The 18,135-nt window shown below is 36.8% G+C and overlaps 1 protein-coding gene across 10 annotated transcripts in view; it reads left to right on the forward strand.

The window, feature by feature from the left end:
• Positions 1–18,135, forward strand: part of UTRN (utrophin) — a 375,635-nt gene that overhangs the window by 351,320 nt on the left and 6,180 nt on the right. For all 10 annotated transcript variants that reach the window (XM_066994161.1, XM_066994162.1, XM_066994163.1 and 7 more), the window contains 5 exons: positions 1,085–1,150; positions 8,459–8,617; positions 8,989–9,232; positions 15,413–15,521; positions 16,971–17,057. In XM_066994161.1, the coding sequence (XP_066850262.1) occupies positions 1,085–1,150; positions 8,459–8,617; positions 8,989–9,232; positions 15,413–15,521; positions 16,971–17,057 (665 nt within the window). The remainder of the gene's footprint in view (positions 1–1,084; positions 1,151–8,458; positions 8,618–8,988; positions 9,233–15,412; positions 15,522–16,970; positions 17,058–18,135) is intronic.

Raw genomic sequence — 18,135 nt, forward strand, 5'->3', positions numbered from 1 at the left:
AAAATTCAGCTATGTCTCATGAAAGACTTAAAGATCTGAGCTAAACGGCATTACAAAGATGACTTGCAAGCACCTCACTCACTCTTGTTACTCACTGTGAACTAGATCTGCTTCAGATGGCCCAGAGCAGAGATGACCTGAGTGCTTAGGGACTTGTCCTCTCCTCAGGGGAGGTTTTGGAGCATGACATCCCACTGCTAGCCCGGGGGCGTGCAAGGCAACCAAGACAACTTCATTGTGTGTGCACTCATTTATAGTCCTTAAACTCTGAGGAATACTAACAAACATACAGATGGGCAAGCTTGTTCTATGCTGAAGGAATACACTGCAGTTCATGTTTCTTTAGGGCTTTGCATACTTCTTTCAAAAAGTTTGAAGATGTCTGTAATAATGTGTATTGCACTTGCAAAAGTAAGTGTGAAGTTTAAGATATCTCTATAGTACTGAAAACAACTGTATTTGAAGCAGTCCAGTATAGGTGCACAGTATTCCTAGACTCCCTGGACTTTTATGCATGTCTTACATAGATAAGGTATATCTTTCCTAGACAGCTGAGCAGACAGAAAATTCCTGCTGTGATTTTAAAGAATTTTATGGCCTTCTATGACCCTATAATAATCCAGTCCTTTTAGATTAAGTAATTACACTGGTTTTGGGGTTGTTTTCCAGGACACGTCTGGCCACAGGGTGAGGTTATTTGCCAAGCATAATTTCAGATGGTGAATATACTATATTTGAAAAGTATTTGTCCTCTTTTATTAGTCCAGTTTTATAAAAATCAAAAAGAAAGCCATCTGTGAAACATCTCTAATTTTACCATGAGAGTTGTGGTGGTGGTAGAGAAAATTATACTAGATATAGAAAATATGCTTGTTCCTTGACAAGTATAATCAGTTAATCATACCACAAGTGTCTCATGAAAGTCCTCCAGATTAGATATTTCTGTCAGCCTACAAGTTTATTCCTTTTCATGTGTACCAAGATTGCAATATCTAATCTGTTTCTAAGAAATGGTCTTCACAGTGCCTCTGTTTAAATTATGCAGCATGGTCTCTGAAAGTCATGGTCTTTCCCTGCTTTTCAGGCTTGCCCAGATGGAAAGGACCAACGGTTCCTTCCTCACGGACAGCAGCTCCAACACAGGAAGCGTGTAAGTAACTAATGCTCATTCAGGCTGCTTAGGAACCTGGGTTAGTGCTGTCAGCTATAGTCCTTTCAAAGTTGTAGCACAGGATTTAGCCCTAGTGAAAGAAGCAAATGAGTATGACTCCAGGAATGCCTGCCTAAATTTCATTATTACCAGTATCAGTTGTATAAATAGGTGGTTCTCATTTGGTGATGTAAGGGAACTCTACATTTGTCAGCTATTCTCCTTCAAAAATGAGGGTATACATGTGACTGGAAAAAAAATATATAGCTCTATAGGTTCTAGTTTGTGTTCATTTCCTGTTTTTATCATAGTACAAAAGAAAAGAAATCCTCCTGTGTCGAAGTGGGCAATGACAATGGGTCAGTAGCTTTTGCTACCTTCCAGGACCGTTTTCTTCTTTTAAAAAAAGTTATCTTTGTTGGAGGTTATACAGAAGAGTGTTGCTGCTGCTTGCTTAGATTTTAGTTCACTGGCTGCTGATCCATCTGTACTTGGGGATATATACACAGTCCTACATTAATTTTATCAAGGATGTTGTGACATTTTTATTGTAAAAGCCTTCATTGAAATGAATCGATGAACCTGGAAAGCATAAAACCCTTTGAATTAAATATGATTATTTTCAGTGTTAACATAGATGAAAGTTTCAACCTCCCTGTATCACCTGTTCTGTTAATTAAACCGGTGTAGTAGGTCCCTGCCTCTTTTAAGTTATTAATGAAAGTAACCAGCTTTTTTAAAGAGGAAATTGTTCCTGTTCAGCTCTAGTTAGTTAGAAAATGTTGTTGTTGTCAGTATACTTTCACTTACTGTTTTGAAATTTAACCATGAAATAACTCTACCTATTAACATGCAAACAATGTGAGATTTAAAATATTTTGCTTCAGAGAAGCGCTTGTGATCACCTTTAAATTTGTTTCCTCTTTCCTGTTTGATTAACTCTAGTTACATAATTAATAAAATCTTTTTCACCTGCAACAGTTTTCATGTGTTTCTGTCATTGGTAGCTTCACCAGACAGAAATGCAGCCAAACTATTCCCTTTTGATTTCCTGTCCCCCCCCCCCCCCAAAAAGGGGGGGGGAGGGACGGCAACAAGTATAAGTATTAACATAAAACACAAATACAGTGTCATTTGGTGTCATTGAGTTGTTATTTTGGAATTAATGAGCCTACAGATATACAAAGACCAAACAACCTTCCATTCCAATGGTAAAAAGGGATGCATACGCTTAATTTCTATTGGCAAGTCAGCTGTTGATTTTAAACGTAACTTCTCCTTTTTTCACCTATAAAAATAACCTTTATTGTAAGAAAAGGAATGAACATGGTGAACTTGTGTACCAATATGGGGGGAGAGACTTCCAAATTTCGATCTCAGTCCTGATGTCAAAAGAGGACTGTTACACACAAACTATACAGAGATTCAGAGGCCTAAGAGGACAAGAAAGTAACTTTTTTTACCTAATGGCACCTTTTCTTTTATTTGCAGATAATATTTTGTACTTCGGTTAAGGTACATGGTGAAGTACTCACAAAATTCTAAAAAAACTGTCATTTAAAGCTTGGGCTTGCACTGTTGCAGGGAGATACAGAGCTATGAGGTTAGGATCCCAGTTTGGACCATAAATCTCCTACAGCTGGAACATTGAGTATCTAGTGTTATAGCTCAGCTCTATTTTTATTGTTTAAATGTTTGACATTAAAATATGCATGCTGTAATCATCCTGTATAGACTGAAGTAGAAGGAGCAATTTGGAACTTGGATGCACATTTTTTAGCCCAGAGGCATCTGCTATCTGAGTCTATCTGAGCAAAATCTCATTGATATTCTTTTGAACCTTTAGGAGATTATTACTGATTTTAAAAGCAAATTCTCTCTTCATAATTGTAGTTCTGTTCTGTGATTTTTTTTTTTTTTGGGTCCTCCTGGTCCCATAGTTTACTGTGGCCATATAACAGAGACAAAATTGCTCTTAGTATTAGAAAATTACTGCTTTGGTCTTGTCAGGTTAGCAAGTTCATCAACAATATGTTTAATGCACTTCATGCTCCAGAGGGTATGTACAAGAAGACTTCTACATTTGAATGACAATCAGAGAGCTTCTGCTGTCAGTTAAACATTGTTTTTTTGCAGAAATATTCTGCAATATGCTATTTGCTTAAGACAACATTCTTCAAAGAAATGTCTTCTTTTTAAATTAACCTGTTGTCTTGAATGTAATTATGACAATCTTTAACTCACAAAGGTTTTATGCACCCCACAAGGGCGTGTGATTTCCATTAAAATACACATTTTCCTCAGCTGGAAAAAAATATCTGTAGACAGCAAAAAAGACTCTCTGCTCTAGTATGTCTCTTCTCTTAACAACAAAAAACAACAACAAAAAACTAATGCTGTCATGCATGAATTTTCTGATATAAATACACTGAAGAAAAATATTTTTTTCGTGTAGTCTTCATTATACATTATGGAGTTCTAAATATTTAGGCTAGACTGTTGTGATGAGTTTTCTTTGCCTTTAAGTCATGCAAAAACATCTATATTCGTAAAGCAGACTGGCCTTTTCATAAGTGAAGATGAACACAAGGAAAAATGAAGACTTTGCAGCAAAGAATGATAAATAGTATTCCTAATGGAAAGCCATGCCTCACAATTTGACAAATCATGGCGCAGTAGAATGAAAAGACAAAAAATGTTAGAAAAATAGTAGAATGTAGCTCTCATTCCTGTAATGTATGAGCTATATTATCCAGCCCATACTGAAGTTAATTGGATTGAGTTGGACGTAATATAAATAATTTCTGTATATATGCGAATGTTTAATAGCTATTTTCTAATTAATGCCTTTACTACCAGTCATCTTCATGTCTGCAGTGCTTTTGCTGATCCCACTTTACACTCAACTGAAGGCAGTGTTGGAATATATCTGACATCCCACTTGTTCAGGAGCTATGTGCTCGGGTGCAGGGGTAAGAGCAAGCAATGAACAGCAGTGGTGCTTTCAGCTGGCACTGCCACTCAGTGTGTTGCGAGCCAAACTGGAGTCCCAGTATACCGCACCTGAATACTTTGACATGGTGTAAGTGATTAAAAGGCAACTTGCTGCAGTGGGAAGTTAGTTCCAGATTAAAGACAGAGAGAGGATTTTAGAGAACTGTCTGACCCTTATTCTAATATATGTTACAGCATCAGTAGGTCAAGATATGCTTTATTTGGACTAGTATATGGTCATTGGTATGAGAAAAATAGCATAGGAAAAATGAAAGTGATGGAGGAAGGAAGATCACAAATGTACTCTTACTATATAAAATCCAATTTAGCAATTCTTTTAATTGGATAAAATAATACACTGGTGAAAAGTGACTGTCAAGAAATCTGAATTTTTCTTTCCACAACTCAGTCTTGATGAAGAGAAGTAAATTGCAACATTTTTTAATCTCTTGCTTCTCCCACATATAATGCATCCTTTGGAATAGACCTGTTGAAAATATATATCCACAAAGAATAGAATATTTCAAATGACATTTTCCCTGGCTCTCCTAGTTGGTGTGTTCTTTCCGTTTGAGGTGTACTTCTTTCAAGTCTGACCTTCTGGGTTGTCATTTTCACTGCTTTCTTGAATGCCAAAATGCTGAAAAGGACCCGCAGTCTCTGCTCTTGAAGGACTGGTGTGTAGTTCTAGCCTTTTCTCAAAGCACAGAGGGTCTTCAGGAGAATAACCGCCAAGAGAGGATGAGGAATTTATTTTGATGTGGCGCTTTCATTTTGGTTGCCGATTGCTGTGTCCAGCCAATTCTAACAAAGAATAAAGTCCTGGATTTCTCAAAATTCAAGTATTTCCATGCTACAGAACACATCACTCCCTTATCACTTCACGTCATTGTGAAGCCCAGTGTTGGGACTCCTGTGCTACCAATGAATCTGTCTTTCTTGTAGTCATGAGGTTTGTTGTTTTGCAGATTCAAGGAGTTTGAACTTTTTTTTGAATCAGTAGTTTTGCAAGACAGGCCAAAGAGTATTTGTTTGCTTTGGTCTCCTATACTGGACACAATAGAGTGAAAAAATATCTAAGCATTTCCTGTGTAAACTCTTTCTTTAAGTGGTTTATAACTTTCATTAAAAAGTTAGGTTACACCTTATGTAAAATCTTGACAGATTTTCAATTTTAATAAATTCAAATATAATAAATCCAACTTTGCAGAGCACTATTAAAAAAATCAAATCTATTTCAGATGACCTACATAGTTGCTTATAAACTAATTCATCATCTTAATAAAGTAGACAGCAGCTTTCTGATGCCTAATTAAAAGAAGCAGACTAAAGCGCTTTATCAGATGAACCTTTCATGACAGTATCAACAACCTTGCACAAAAGAAGCCTGTATGTGTAGTTACACAAAAAATATTTAACCAGTGTTTTGAAACCTGCACATTAAATGCATGTTTCCTCTCTGTCCTGTGCTTTAGCACATTGCTTGCTGAAGGTGTGGTGTTGTTGGTGCCAGTTCCCTGCTTAGTGCAGCTCTTCCAGTTGCAGCGTGCGGCCGCTCTGCACGTTTTGCTGGGCTGCAGAGGCCCGGCTGTGTACCACAGTTTGAAGCCCTAACAGGGGTTACAGCACTTCAGCAAAAACTTGGTTATAAGGAGTAGGGTTTCTTGCTTGTTTTGTTTTTGCTAAGATGGTAGAAGAATGGAGAAGTGCCACAGCATTTTCGTTACCACATCAGGACCTGGTCTAAACTCCATTAACTACACTAGTCTTTGTTTTATCTTCAATTAGAGTAATACAAAATAAGAAAGCAAGTGGTTATCAATTTCCCCGAGATCACTCAAAAGGTGGAGAAAGAAAGCAGTTAGAGGCTTTTTTTCTGTAGGTAAGGGGGAAAAAAATGAGGCAGTGTTCTGTTTCTGTTTCAGCTAACTCGATCACCTATTCCATATGTTTTTGAGGACTTACAATCCCAATTATGTTTTAATTGTATAGCTGTATTGAATGAAATAACTCATCCCATGCAAATAAATAAATGTAAAGATTAATATTGTGATTTCTTTTCATGACTAGACTACAGCCAAGAAATGTAAGAAATAAGTGAATATATTATTTCCTATTATATATATAAGGATCCTTATATATAAGGATATACAATATATACAAATACATATATAATATACGTATGTATTTCTCTGTTAAAAACAGAGGAACTCACTAATGAGGTTTCTTTTTCACTTTTCCATGTAAACTTTCTGCCAGCTAGTAGTTAATCAGCAATGACAGGATGAGGGAAAGTGTTACGCAACCAGGGCTTTGTGGAAGGAACTTCTCATACCTGCCTATTTTTAACCTTTATATCATAAATGAACCTGTGTGGAATAGAATGTCACGCGCTTTAAAAGTGGATAGAACTGTCACAGGAGTTATGGGTTTTTAATAATATTCTTATATATTTATTTCTAATGTTACTTGTTGCACATTTATTTGATTGAAAGTCTAGACTCGGTGACAATTCAGAAGGCAATATGATAGCTTTGGCTAGATAGTGAATAGTTTTTCTTGAGAAGGAATCGCTCAGTGTCATTCTACCATTGGATTAGCCTTCAGTAAGAAGTTTAAGTACTACTACAAAGAACCAAATCGCTTTTCTGCATAACAGAACTGCAGGAGTCAGTGTTTAATAGATCGGTGGATATTTTGGCTTGCTCCTAGTAGTGGTGAAGATTTTGTATGGATATTGATGTAGTGAGGTATCAAAAAAATCTTAGTTCAGTAGCAGAAGGTAAGGTCTTCAATTATACAAACAGTATGTTTGCAACTCTTGTTTGTTCCTGCCATATGCATTTGCTCTAGTTCAGCTGTACACCCACAGGTTTTGAGAACGGATGAGTGCCTTTACCCAAGAGCTTGATTTTATTTTTGAGGAAAAAACACAATACATTTGGGTCTTCCATAAAGCACCTGATGTGTTTTACTTGTACATGCATTTATTTATAGATTATTTTTCACCACAGACAAAACTTCTGTTTCATCCCGGATATACATTTCTAAATAACTGTTTTTACTGTTTATTCACCTATACTTTTAGATATTTCATGATGTTAAATTGACTGACAGGAAGTAAAACAAAAACAAACAAACAACCCACAAGCAACAGAAAACTCTTGAAAAGCTCCATTTTTAATATAAAAAATAAATACTTTGTATAGATCAAACTTCCAGTTCATCATATGTGCTTTCAAAAGTAGTACTTGAGGATACTTATGTCAGACGACAGTCAGTTGAATGGCAGAATTCATAGCTACTTCTTTTCAACAATAGTATGAAAAAGCTCAGCACAAGAAAAAATATTTTCAAATATGGAAAGCTCTCTTTTCTAAGTGGTATCTGAACACATATGCGTATATACCACTCTTGTTTTTCTCTCTGTTGTTGATCATGCTGTACCTGCAGAAGATCTTTAGGATGAAGTTTGTAGGCACGATACTTCACATATAATAAAGTATGCAGCTTCTGCTTTGTAGTCAAGTAGAGAAATGAATTTAAAGGAGGGTTTTCTTTGGCAATCATATTGCTATGATTCAGCAATAGTCTCTCTTAAAAGCATGAATAGCATGTTTTTCTGCTGATGATGTATCCTTCAAAGCAGGCAAGCAAACTATTTTTAGGATGTTGTATCTTTCACTATCTATCAATCTCACAGTACTATGGAGAAAAGCCAGCAACTGGGGAAGGAAGGCACACCTATAAAAAGGCAAACGTATTTGGACATTATAGCATAAAAGTTTCAGGACTTCTGTATCTTCTCACCAGAAGGTAATTTCTATGCGAGTCAGGAGGGAGATGGTGTTATAAGTTATTTTATTCCAGAATCTGTAAGGAGAAGGATATCTAACAACAGCTTGTTTGGTTTTATTTATTTTTAAGGCATTTCAAGTCAGTTATTTGCAGTTTATATTCTCAGATTCTTGCTTTCAGTACTTCTTTCTGAACCACCAGCAGCATTTGTTCTCCGTATATACATTAAAGAAAACTGGTCTTTTTCACTACTACCGATCAATCTTCTTTCTCCTGTGCATTGTATGTTTACGTGTGTTTTGCAGCATTTTTAGAAACAACTCGTAAGAATTTGAATACAATTTGCTGAGATATACATCTAATACTTATACCATAAATTCTGGCAGGCTTAATTCCTACTCTCTTAGTCCTTTCTCATAAACAAACAAACAAAACCCCTCAGCTTGTCAAAGTTGTTTGCTCACATAATAAATGTGTTACTGCTCTGTCTTTATCTGCATTGTTTTGTTGCTCTAGAGAGGACGAGCATGCCCTTATCCAGCAGTATTGTCAGACACTGGGAGGAGAGTCACCTGTGAGTCAGCCACAGAGTCCTGCTCAGATTCTCAAGTCAGTGGAAAAGGAAGAGCGGGGAGAGCTGGAGCGCATCATTGCTGACCTCGAGGAAGAGCAAAGGTGTTATAAGCGTGCTATCTTGTGTCTGAATTGTCATCTTATTGTTTGAGCTATGCATTTACTATGTGCGGTTGTCGGAGAAGATGAGAAGAGAGACAGCTAGGAGTCATGACTTTAACAAAACAAAAAAATTAGTCAAGGCGTATGTCATGCATAGCCTGACTCTGTTAGCTAGAAAAGTGTGAATCTGTGATAAAATACTGTAGGTTCACCTCTCCTTTGTTGTGTAGGTTTTTTTTCATAAACTGCAAGTCAAGACATTGTCTTTGTATGAGCTGCTTATGTTCTCTAGTTGGAGTTAATGGTAACAATTGATCGAAGAAGTTTTTTAATTGTTGATTGTTTCAACGTTCTCCTCTTCAATTTACCAGGAGTCTGCAGATAGAATACGAGCAGTTAAAGGAGCAACATCTTCGGAGAGGAATAAACCCTCTTGCATCACCTCCTGACTCTGTTGTGTCACCTCAGCATGCTTCTGAAGATGCTGAGCTCATTGCTGAAGCTAAACTCCTGAGGCAACATAAAGGTCGCCTGGAAGCAAGGATGCAAATATTGGAAGATCACAATAAACAATTGGAGTCTCAGCTTCACCGACTACGGCAGCTACTTGAGCAGGTAAATGTATACTCTTATCTTTCCTGACATGTTTCTTCTGCGTGATGAATTTCTTGGTGGAGCAAAGGTGGTAGAATTTTACTGCAGATATTCTCATCACATTAGTTTGCTCTGTTGCGCTCAGTCATTTCTAGGGTGAAGAGGTGTTTTTCCTACTCCCTGTTGTAAACAATTATGAAAGTCAAATGAGCACAAAATGATACAAGTGCTGGAGTGATGTTGGTAACTTATGAAGCTTACAAACAAGTGCAACAGTTTTTTCCAAATTAAAAAGCAGAGGGAAGAAAACACATACCCTACTCCAAGTAGTGCTACCAATTACACCCTGTATTTGACTTCAGCTTTCCAGTGTGTCCTTAAATTATTTGTTTATTCCCATGGTTAGTCACTGAAACTGTCTTAACATGCCAAAGATATGTCTAATACGCAAAGGAGCAATTAATTCCATTAAAAAGTCCCATTCTTGAGTAGCATATTTAGAACAATAAGCTACATCAAACTTGTCCACTTAGAGATAAATGTTGCAGGCAAGAGCCTTTTAGCAAAAGCCCGTAGCTAGAGATTGTAGGTTTCCTTTGTTGGGAGAGAGAAATGTTTATTGAACTTGGAAACCAGATTACAAAAAAGAAAAACACAACAGTAACTTCTACAAGGTGCTGTTTGAGAGGTTAGTTTGTACTACATTGTGTGTGGAAGCTTGAATGATGAAGAGAAATTTGTATGACTCTTTTTCTCATAACTAATTATTGCCATTGGGTCAGAGTCCAGTCAGGCAAATGATTCCTTCCTTCCATGAGTCAGGTGACTGGATGTATGTATTAGAGGATTTAACTAAGATAAGAAACAGGCTGCATAAAACAGGTATTAGAATGGCCTAAATTCCTGATGTAGATAGTATCCTTCTCCCCACTAGTTTTGGCAGAATAGCATTACGATGCATTTGCTCCAGTGGCTTATGTACCCCTTTAGCTGAATATTTTTGTTGTTTTTAGTGTCATTCTGGCATTTTCAATCAGTATTTGAGTAGCTTAAATATTTAACAAGGACAGTGATTGGTGCAACTGTTGATTACAATCATTCATGAAGTAAATATCTTGGCAACTATAACCAAGACTAGGTGTTTCAAAGAATGGTTTAAAATCTTCAAAGAAATAGCTGTGGAATAGAAACCCAGAAGTTCTGCCAAACCCACAGACAGTTTCAGTTTAGTGCTTACAGCATGAAAATGCTCACCCTTTAAAACTTTTCTTTTCTAATGTAGTTGTGGCTAATCTTATTAATAATACATTTTTGTATACTTTTCAGTACCGTTGTAACATTCTTAACAAGATCTCTAGGATATGCATTTGTGTTGTGGGGGTGGGAGGGGTGGGGGTGAGAACAGCAGCATTTTCTTCTTAGCAGTTCTGCCTTTTGGATTTTTCTGGGCATTCTGCAACTTTTGATTTCTGATAGGGTAAGGTAGAACTAAAATGACCTTTTGCAATATTTCTGATTGTTTAAACCTTATTTGCTATATTCTGTTGCTCTTTTACTTCCTGTCTGAAATCTCCCTCCTCTTTGGGAGTCATGCTGGGCTTCTGATTGCTCCATGTGCCCTTCCCAAAGCTGTTCCTATTTCTCTTCTCTCCTCTCCTAACAGAGTGGCTGGTATTAAGTCGAGTATTTCAGAAGGTCGGCGTTATTGCTTTTATAATATATCTGTGATTTTTCAATATGGCTTTCTAAACACATCCTTACTTTATCATTTAGTACTTTTTTGACCTGCCACTAAGCAGATATTTTTGCAAACTGTCTCCAAGGATGCTGAAGCTTCTCCTGAAGAGGATTCAGAAATTATAAATAATTTCAAATTTTCAGAGTGTGTTCTTTGGAACTTCTTTATACTGACATTAATACAGTTTTGAAGCAGCACTGTATCATGTTACTGTCCCCTGTAACTTTCTAGAAAAATGACCATTCTGCAGCATTTTGCAGTGGCATGTAGGCCATTCACAGTCTATGGAAGTCATTGCATTGAAGATTGTCATAAGTCCAAATGTCAAAATATATAACTGTAATTCCTCTAATAATAATTACTGGTATTAGAGGACACCACTATCTATCTTACAGCAATTTCTTTGCCATGACTGGCATTTCATGCTATCTCAGTTTCTCTCTCTGTCAAACAGCAAGTCTCTCTATTTCTTTTCTCCACTCAGCCTCCTGACTCTTGTTTATGTTAATAACATGCCACTGAATCTAAAATACTGGGGCTTTTTTCTCTAAGAAATACGGCGTGATTCTATCTGCATACAAATGTTTGGGTACAAAGTTAATGAAACTTAGAAACTTTCCTACAGTAACTGTTTGAGCATTACAAGGTGTTCCTTAGAGAGCACCTTTAAAAGAAATGTGCATGCATCCTCACTGCACATTTGCCTACTTCTGGTCACAATTCTGAGATTAACATACTATTTTTATTTTAGTAAGCCCAAAGGATTGGGAGCTGTCACACGATGTTGTCATTTTGTCCGCCTGATTGATTATACTGCCAAAGAAGAAGGTGAAACAGAACTGGCATGTGACAGCATTGTTACCACAATTTTATGTTAATCATACAGAAAAAAAAAAGAATCCATTTTTACCTTTCTTTATACAGCCCTTTTAGATACTGTTTGTGCAAAATAGAAGTAAGGCCCATTATGAAGGGCATTTAAAATCTGCTTGGATTTTTCTTTGCTTGTCTGAACAAATGAAGTGAGGTTTCATATTGGACTTGATATTGAAGTTAATGGAAGCTAACATCATGTCGATGGATATATGATCAAACTGAAGAAAATGTAAATAGGGGCTGCAGCTCCCTCTCCTGCTAAAAGCAGAGGAGTTTTAATAAAAGAGAAAGGGGTGAGCTTTGTTGTGGTGTGTTTTTTTTTTGGTGGTGGTGGTTGTATGTTTTGGATTTGTGGCTGGAAGAATAAGCCTTGAACAAAAAGAAACACCAGCAATGAATTTGGAAAGGGAATTTGCCTGCTTGAGGTTTTCTGTGAATTCGGAGGTTGGGAGGGGGGGAAGCTTGCCTTTTTATTTTTAAAATACTAAAAGCAACAGAAGTCAAGGGAATAACTGCTACAGTTTATCTATCCCTTAACCTACAGTTTGAGCTCTTTCTTGGGAAAGACACCAGCAGGAGCCATAGATAAGTAAAGCATTGTTGATCAAAATTGGTTAAAATAAGTATCTCCCTTGAAATGCTTTAAAAACCTTTGTAATACAGAGAAATCCCTCAGTTTCAGAGTTTTTTGGAGTATAACTTATTTGTCCCTTTGTATCTTTATTTGGTTTTGCATAAAAAGAAATTTGTCATCTCTCAGAAACTGCAGTTGGAAACTTTCCCAATGTTTCTGCCTTAAAGATTGTCTGCCAGGTTGCTTGAATAAGAATGCCTGAACTTCATGATGCCTAGAGGGGGCTGATGATAGAAGTGATCAGATTTTGTGGGTGTTTCTCAACTTGGGGTCAAGTAGCACATGATTGTATTGAGTTTTGATTCTACAAGTTCTTGGTGCTCATTATGTAGCCTTAGACAAGAGCCTATGACTTTTCTGTACCTCAGTTTCTTTTCCAGTAAAATTTGGGTTCTCTCCTGGTAACACTGCTAAATCGCATAAATATAGCTATAGCCTCACAATTATTTTGCATTAAACTTTGTTCAGTACCTGATTTTTAAGGTATTTTTCTACTGCAGGAGCCCTTCCCTTGCTGCTCCAAACGCTGTTACTCATCTGCTGAACTGTATGGTCTTTCCTGACTTTGGAAGAAAAGGATTTTGGTTTTGTTTGCCTTTTCTTCTTGTTGCAGTCATTGGAGTTAGGTATTGTAACATCAGTATATTTAGATGAAAATGAAGTCTTTATACATTGGCCTCTGATTAGAAAAGGATGTGTTTAAAAAAATAAAAAATATATATTAAAAAAAAATCCAGCTGCAATGTTTTATTCTGACTGCTGCAGCAATATAATATACATCAACGTAAAGTATTCCAGGATGTTTTATTTGCTCTCAGTTAATCCACTATTAGAGTCCTTATGCTCTGTGTTTTGTTTTTTTTGTCATTTGCAACAGTCCTAAGTGGCACTAAATAACCTTCACTACTAACTCGTCATTTAAGTTTGTAGGCATCTCCTTTCTTATCCTAATTAATTTTGACTTTGCAGTGCCCCTTCCTCCCTCAGTCATCTCTGCATCATTTGTTCATGATTTGCTTCAAGAGGGGCAGAAATCCAGCCCATTTGCAAGCCTGCGTTTTGGATTATTCAAATTCTCTCCATCCATCTAGTTGTGGCGTGGGCAAGCAGCTACTTTGCTGCCACAAAGTTAGCCACTGAAGCTAACCTTGTTGTTCTATACTGAAGTAACTCAACCCTTGGAGAGTTTGCTTCAGCTCTTTCTCTCTAAACTCTTCTTATACAGAGATTGCTGGCTATACCGAATTATCTGGGATTAGTTACCCCAGGCTTGGTGCATTTTAAATTGCTAAACTCATTCTACTTAGACCCTGTGACTGGTTGGAGCCTGATAGTGAATAACAAACTACTCAATAGGCATTCACTGTTCATACGGGTGTCTTGACAGTAAAATCCTTGGCTAGCTTGAAAGCATTTCCATTTTTCTTTGTCTTCTAAATGCAGAGCAATCTTTCTTGATTTATTCTTTTACTCAAATCTGAAAGTCGGTATTGTCATACTGAAAGAGAGATGAGATTTGGAGGACAAAAACAGGTCTGCTGAATGCTCAAGGGAACATTTCCTTCTATTTCTCATCACTGTTTGCAAGAAGTAGTATCTTTCATTGTTCAACAATTTGCAGTTTTTTGTTGAAGTTTTTTTAAAAAAAAACTTGAAGTTGTAAAAAATCGAATGTTGCACTTAAGGCTGTGAGCTGCAAAGGAGCAAAGATGTGCACAAATCAGTTGTTCTGTATATTCCCTCTGCATTGAGTCTCATGGCTGTTTTAGACACTTTTTCAGTCTCAGAAAGAAAGTCTTAAAAATAATGTTATTTTGGTATTACTTCTGTATCTGCTCTTGACAGATTTAGTTAAATAATATGCTCTTTAAACTGTTCAGAAGCATCTTGATGATTTGCAGTCAAAAAGATAAATGATAGTGGCAACCATTTCAGCTCAGATTATGTAATTGCCTCAGATGTAAATGCCTTTTCACATGCTTCTGGCTTTCCAGAACAATCAGTTTTGGAGCTTAAATATTGTGTAACTCCTCTCTTCTTCAAAGGATTTCTTACAAGAAAGAAAGGAAATGCCTGTGCAAGATCCCTTCCAATATTTCTGAGTTGTTAAAGTGAAGAAGTCTTACAATCTTTTCTTTTGTGTCCACACATATATACATAATCTGAAGCACATACATGACCACAGCTAAACGAAATACAGACCTTCAGTGTTTGAAGTTGTTCAGGTGAATTTAGGAATCAGACAGGCTTGCCTACAACACAGTTTTTAAAGTACATAGTTTTCTGGAAATTACATAGTAAAACTTTTTTTTTTTTTTTCATATTTGGCATCCTCCGCACTGTTGCAAAGCAGCATCAGCAGGAGTGATGGATGATAGCTCCTACTTTTTAGATTTAACAGTTCTCCTGAATCTTGTGTCTTTGCTTGGTATGATTGCGAAGGAGTTTAGTAAAATTTTTTCTGGTTTGAACAGATGTTTTTAAGCATAATCAGTCACCTTAGCAAAGTTTCTTAGGGCAGCTTATGTGACTGCTCTGTGTGTGCGTGTATCTGCTGTGTGTGGACATACGTATATGTACATACAAGCAAATCCAACCCCAGTAATACCATTTTATAGTCTTTTGGTGTAGCTGAGCAGAAAGCCTCATCAGACTGTTTGAACCTAAACTGTGTTTCTGTGGTACACGCTTGCAGCTGAACAGTGTTTTTAACAAGATGACTGTTAACTGCTGTCTCATAAGAATTACACTTAAGTGTAAATTTTCATCTTCAAGTTGTCCCTAATAGTTGTATAGACCTAAGCCAACTTTCTATTGTTTAGAGAGAAAACAAGAAAGAGTACCAAAAAGAAAAGAGGGAAGAAGGGGGGAATCAAGATGACCATATACAAGCCCACGCTTCAATTCTGTAGATATAATTTACGTAAATTACATCTTGTTGTCTTTCCTGTAGCCTGAGTCAGACTCCCGGGTTAACGGCACCTCCCCCTGTGCTTCACCCCAGCATTTGGCCCTCGGCTACCCGCTTGCGCAAGAGACAAGCTCGCAGTTTCATCAGACAGGTGAGTGTTTGATCAGATAACATGCTGTATGGGTCTGAAGGTGATTACTGAATAGTTTTGTTCGCATCTTTCTGAAATGGTTTACCAATAAAAAGGAACCGATCTTTGTGATGCTACTGGGAGCAGTACTTAATGCAGCTGGAGCTGCTGCTTCCCCACACCTGCAAACAGCTGCGGTATCTCGAGGATCCATGTGACGCTGAATTATGGATTTCTGTCACTAGATTTCTTGGTCCCATCCATTTTGATCTATTGAATTTACTGGGCTAATCTGTCCTCACTGAATGGAGAACCAGATTGCATTGGAGTGAAACGACCAACAGCTGTTTGTCCTACAGTACATGCATGCAGCCAAGTAATCTGACAGATACAGGAACAAATATCCAAAAACATATAATCAAAATTTCCTAATGGCTGCTTCATGTGTATCCTCTGCTCTTCCTGGTACTTTGATGACCCCACCCTTCAAAGGCTTCACATCTTTAGGAATTATTTAGTAGTACAGCCACTGCACATGAGAGGATTTCTCTCTGAAAGATTATTTTAAATTCTCCAATAGCAAAACTCATTAATTCCACTGGGAATTAGCAGAAATAATTACGGACCATTGAATGTTCAAAATTCGGAGAAAAAACAACCAATTTTTCTCAAATTATCTAAGTGTAATTTCATCCCTATGTTTCTTTTCCAGCCTTTGTGTTACAGATTTTTAAAAAAATCTGTGGAAAGACAAAAATTCTCTTGCATACTGGAAAGTTTTCATTCAGCATGGGCATGTGTTTTTGCTATAATTTATCTGAAAAAACCGCAAAACTTCTCTCAAGTTTGATTTAATGCAATGGTAGATTTATGAGTGAGTCTGTCTAATAACAGAGCCGGTTGTATTTCCTAACCATTCCACTTGCTAATTTTAAGCAGCTTTTAAAAAATATTGTGGCAAGGAGGATTTTAACACTAATGGAACTTCTGCTTCTGATTGAATAAACACTGCCTGAAAGATATTTATTTATTTACAAAAAGAATTATATATTCAGTCTGGAAGTTACATGACAAATCATCTTTAAAAAAAAAAGAATACTAATTGAGCAGCTACTGAGTACAATTCCTCCGTCTTGATGACCTTTTACTTATCTATAAATTGTCATATATTGGTCCTTGTTGGCACTTCCTTCTAGTTAAATCTTGGGTGCAGTTGTTGAGCTTTAATAACAGAGAAGTTCTTTGTGCTGCAAATCAGTAATTCAACTTTCACCTCCTCTCCCAAGGCTGGCAATTATCAATGACAGTTCCTGCACTTTAAGTTACAAAGGCTTTAGCTAGTGGTTTCCCTTGAAATGTAAAGCAATATTTAAATGGATGGTTGGATGAGAATGCTTTGCAGAATGTTGTTGACTTTTTCTTTTGTTGTTGTTGCTAAATTCATTGCTCTTTTTGTTGTCATATCTGCAGATGACTTGTTAGTTCCACCTCATGATACCAACACAGATCTAACAGATGTTATGGAGCAAATCAACAGCACATTTCCAGCTTGCTGCTGTAAGTGTAATAAATTACGTCTCTGAGAATAGTATTCAATTTGAGGTGGACTAAAGAAGAAAAAAGTCATTCCCATGGTACCAACTAAGAAAAAATCTTCTCTCTGATAAGATATCTGATAATATCTTGTCAAGATATACAAGCTACATAATTCTGTTCTTTAAGGTTGTTCAACATACACTGTTTGTGAGGGGAAAAAATAAGCTTGTGTTTTAAATGACAATTATTCACTACAAGAAAAGTCTGTTGCTCCATATAGAATGTTCATCTGTGTCTGCACAAGGGAAAAGAGCTAGAGTCCCATTTGCTGCTGATGTAAACCCTATGTAGAACTGAAGTGAATGTAAATTCAGAAAATTTGAAAGCTGCTTCTCTAATATAAATTGAAAGAAATGCTGCAGGCTACAGTAGGGACCATAGCCCAATTCTGAGTCCCCGAACTAATTATTGAAGTAGTTACTAAACTAATTGGCCAGAGGAAATAACTGTTAACCACAGCACATAACATCTTTCCCTGCTTAAATACATTGAAAGTTAGTATTTTATTAGTTGTATATTAAAGTAAAACCAAGTAGCTTCATATGCATGGCTTTTATCAGCTGATAATACGTACCTGTTGATCCTGTTCCTTGCAGGGTGTCACTGCCCTTACAAAAATGAGTAGCTATCTTTCTGGTTCCACCAGTATTTCATATAGATTGGTGGGTTTGGCAGGGATGGGGTGAAGTGACAGCTTTGTTATTTAGTATATTTTTTTTACATACATACATAACATATATATTTTCACCTTCACATCTTCTGCCTTAGCAAATGAGTAGTGAAATCTGTGATATATTATTACACTCTCAACAGCTCTTTAAAATGAAGTGTAATAGTGATGGTCAGTTTTAAAAGGCACAAGTAAGGGGTAGGTGTTCTTCTTCCAGTCCTTCTGGAAGCATTGGAGCTCTATTCTATTCTATCCTGTTTTGAAAACTCAATGAACCCTATTAAAATGCTTCTTTTATCTCTTGTATATATGTTGTTCATGTGTGAAGGACTGCATCAGAGAAGATGCACTTTCCACGTTTTAAGAAAG

Source organism: Anser cygnoides, chromosome 3, assembly GCF_040182565.1.
Source record: "Anser cygnoides isolate HZ-2024a breed goose chromosome 3, Taihu_goose_T2T_genome, whole genome shotgun sequence".
NCBI lineage: Eukaryota > Metazoa > Chordata > Aves > Anseriformes > Anatidae > Anser > Anser cygnoides.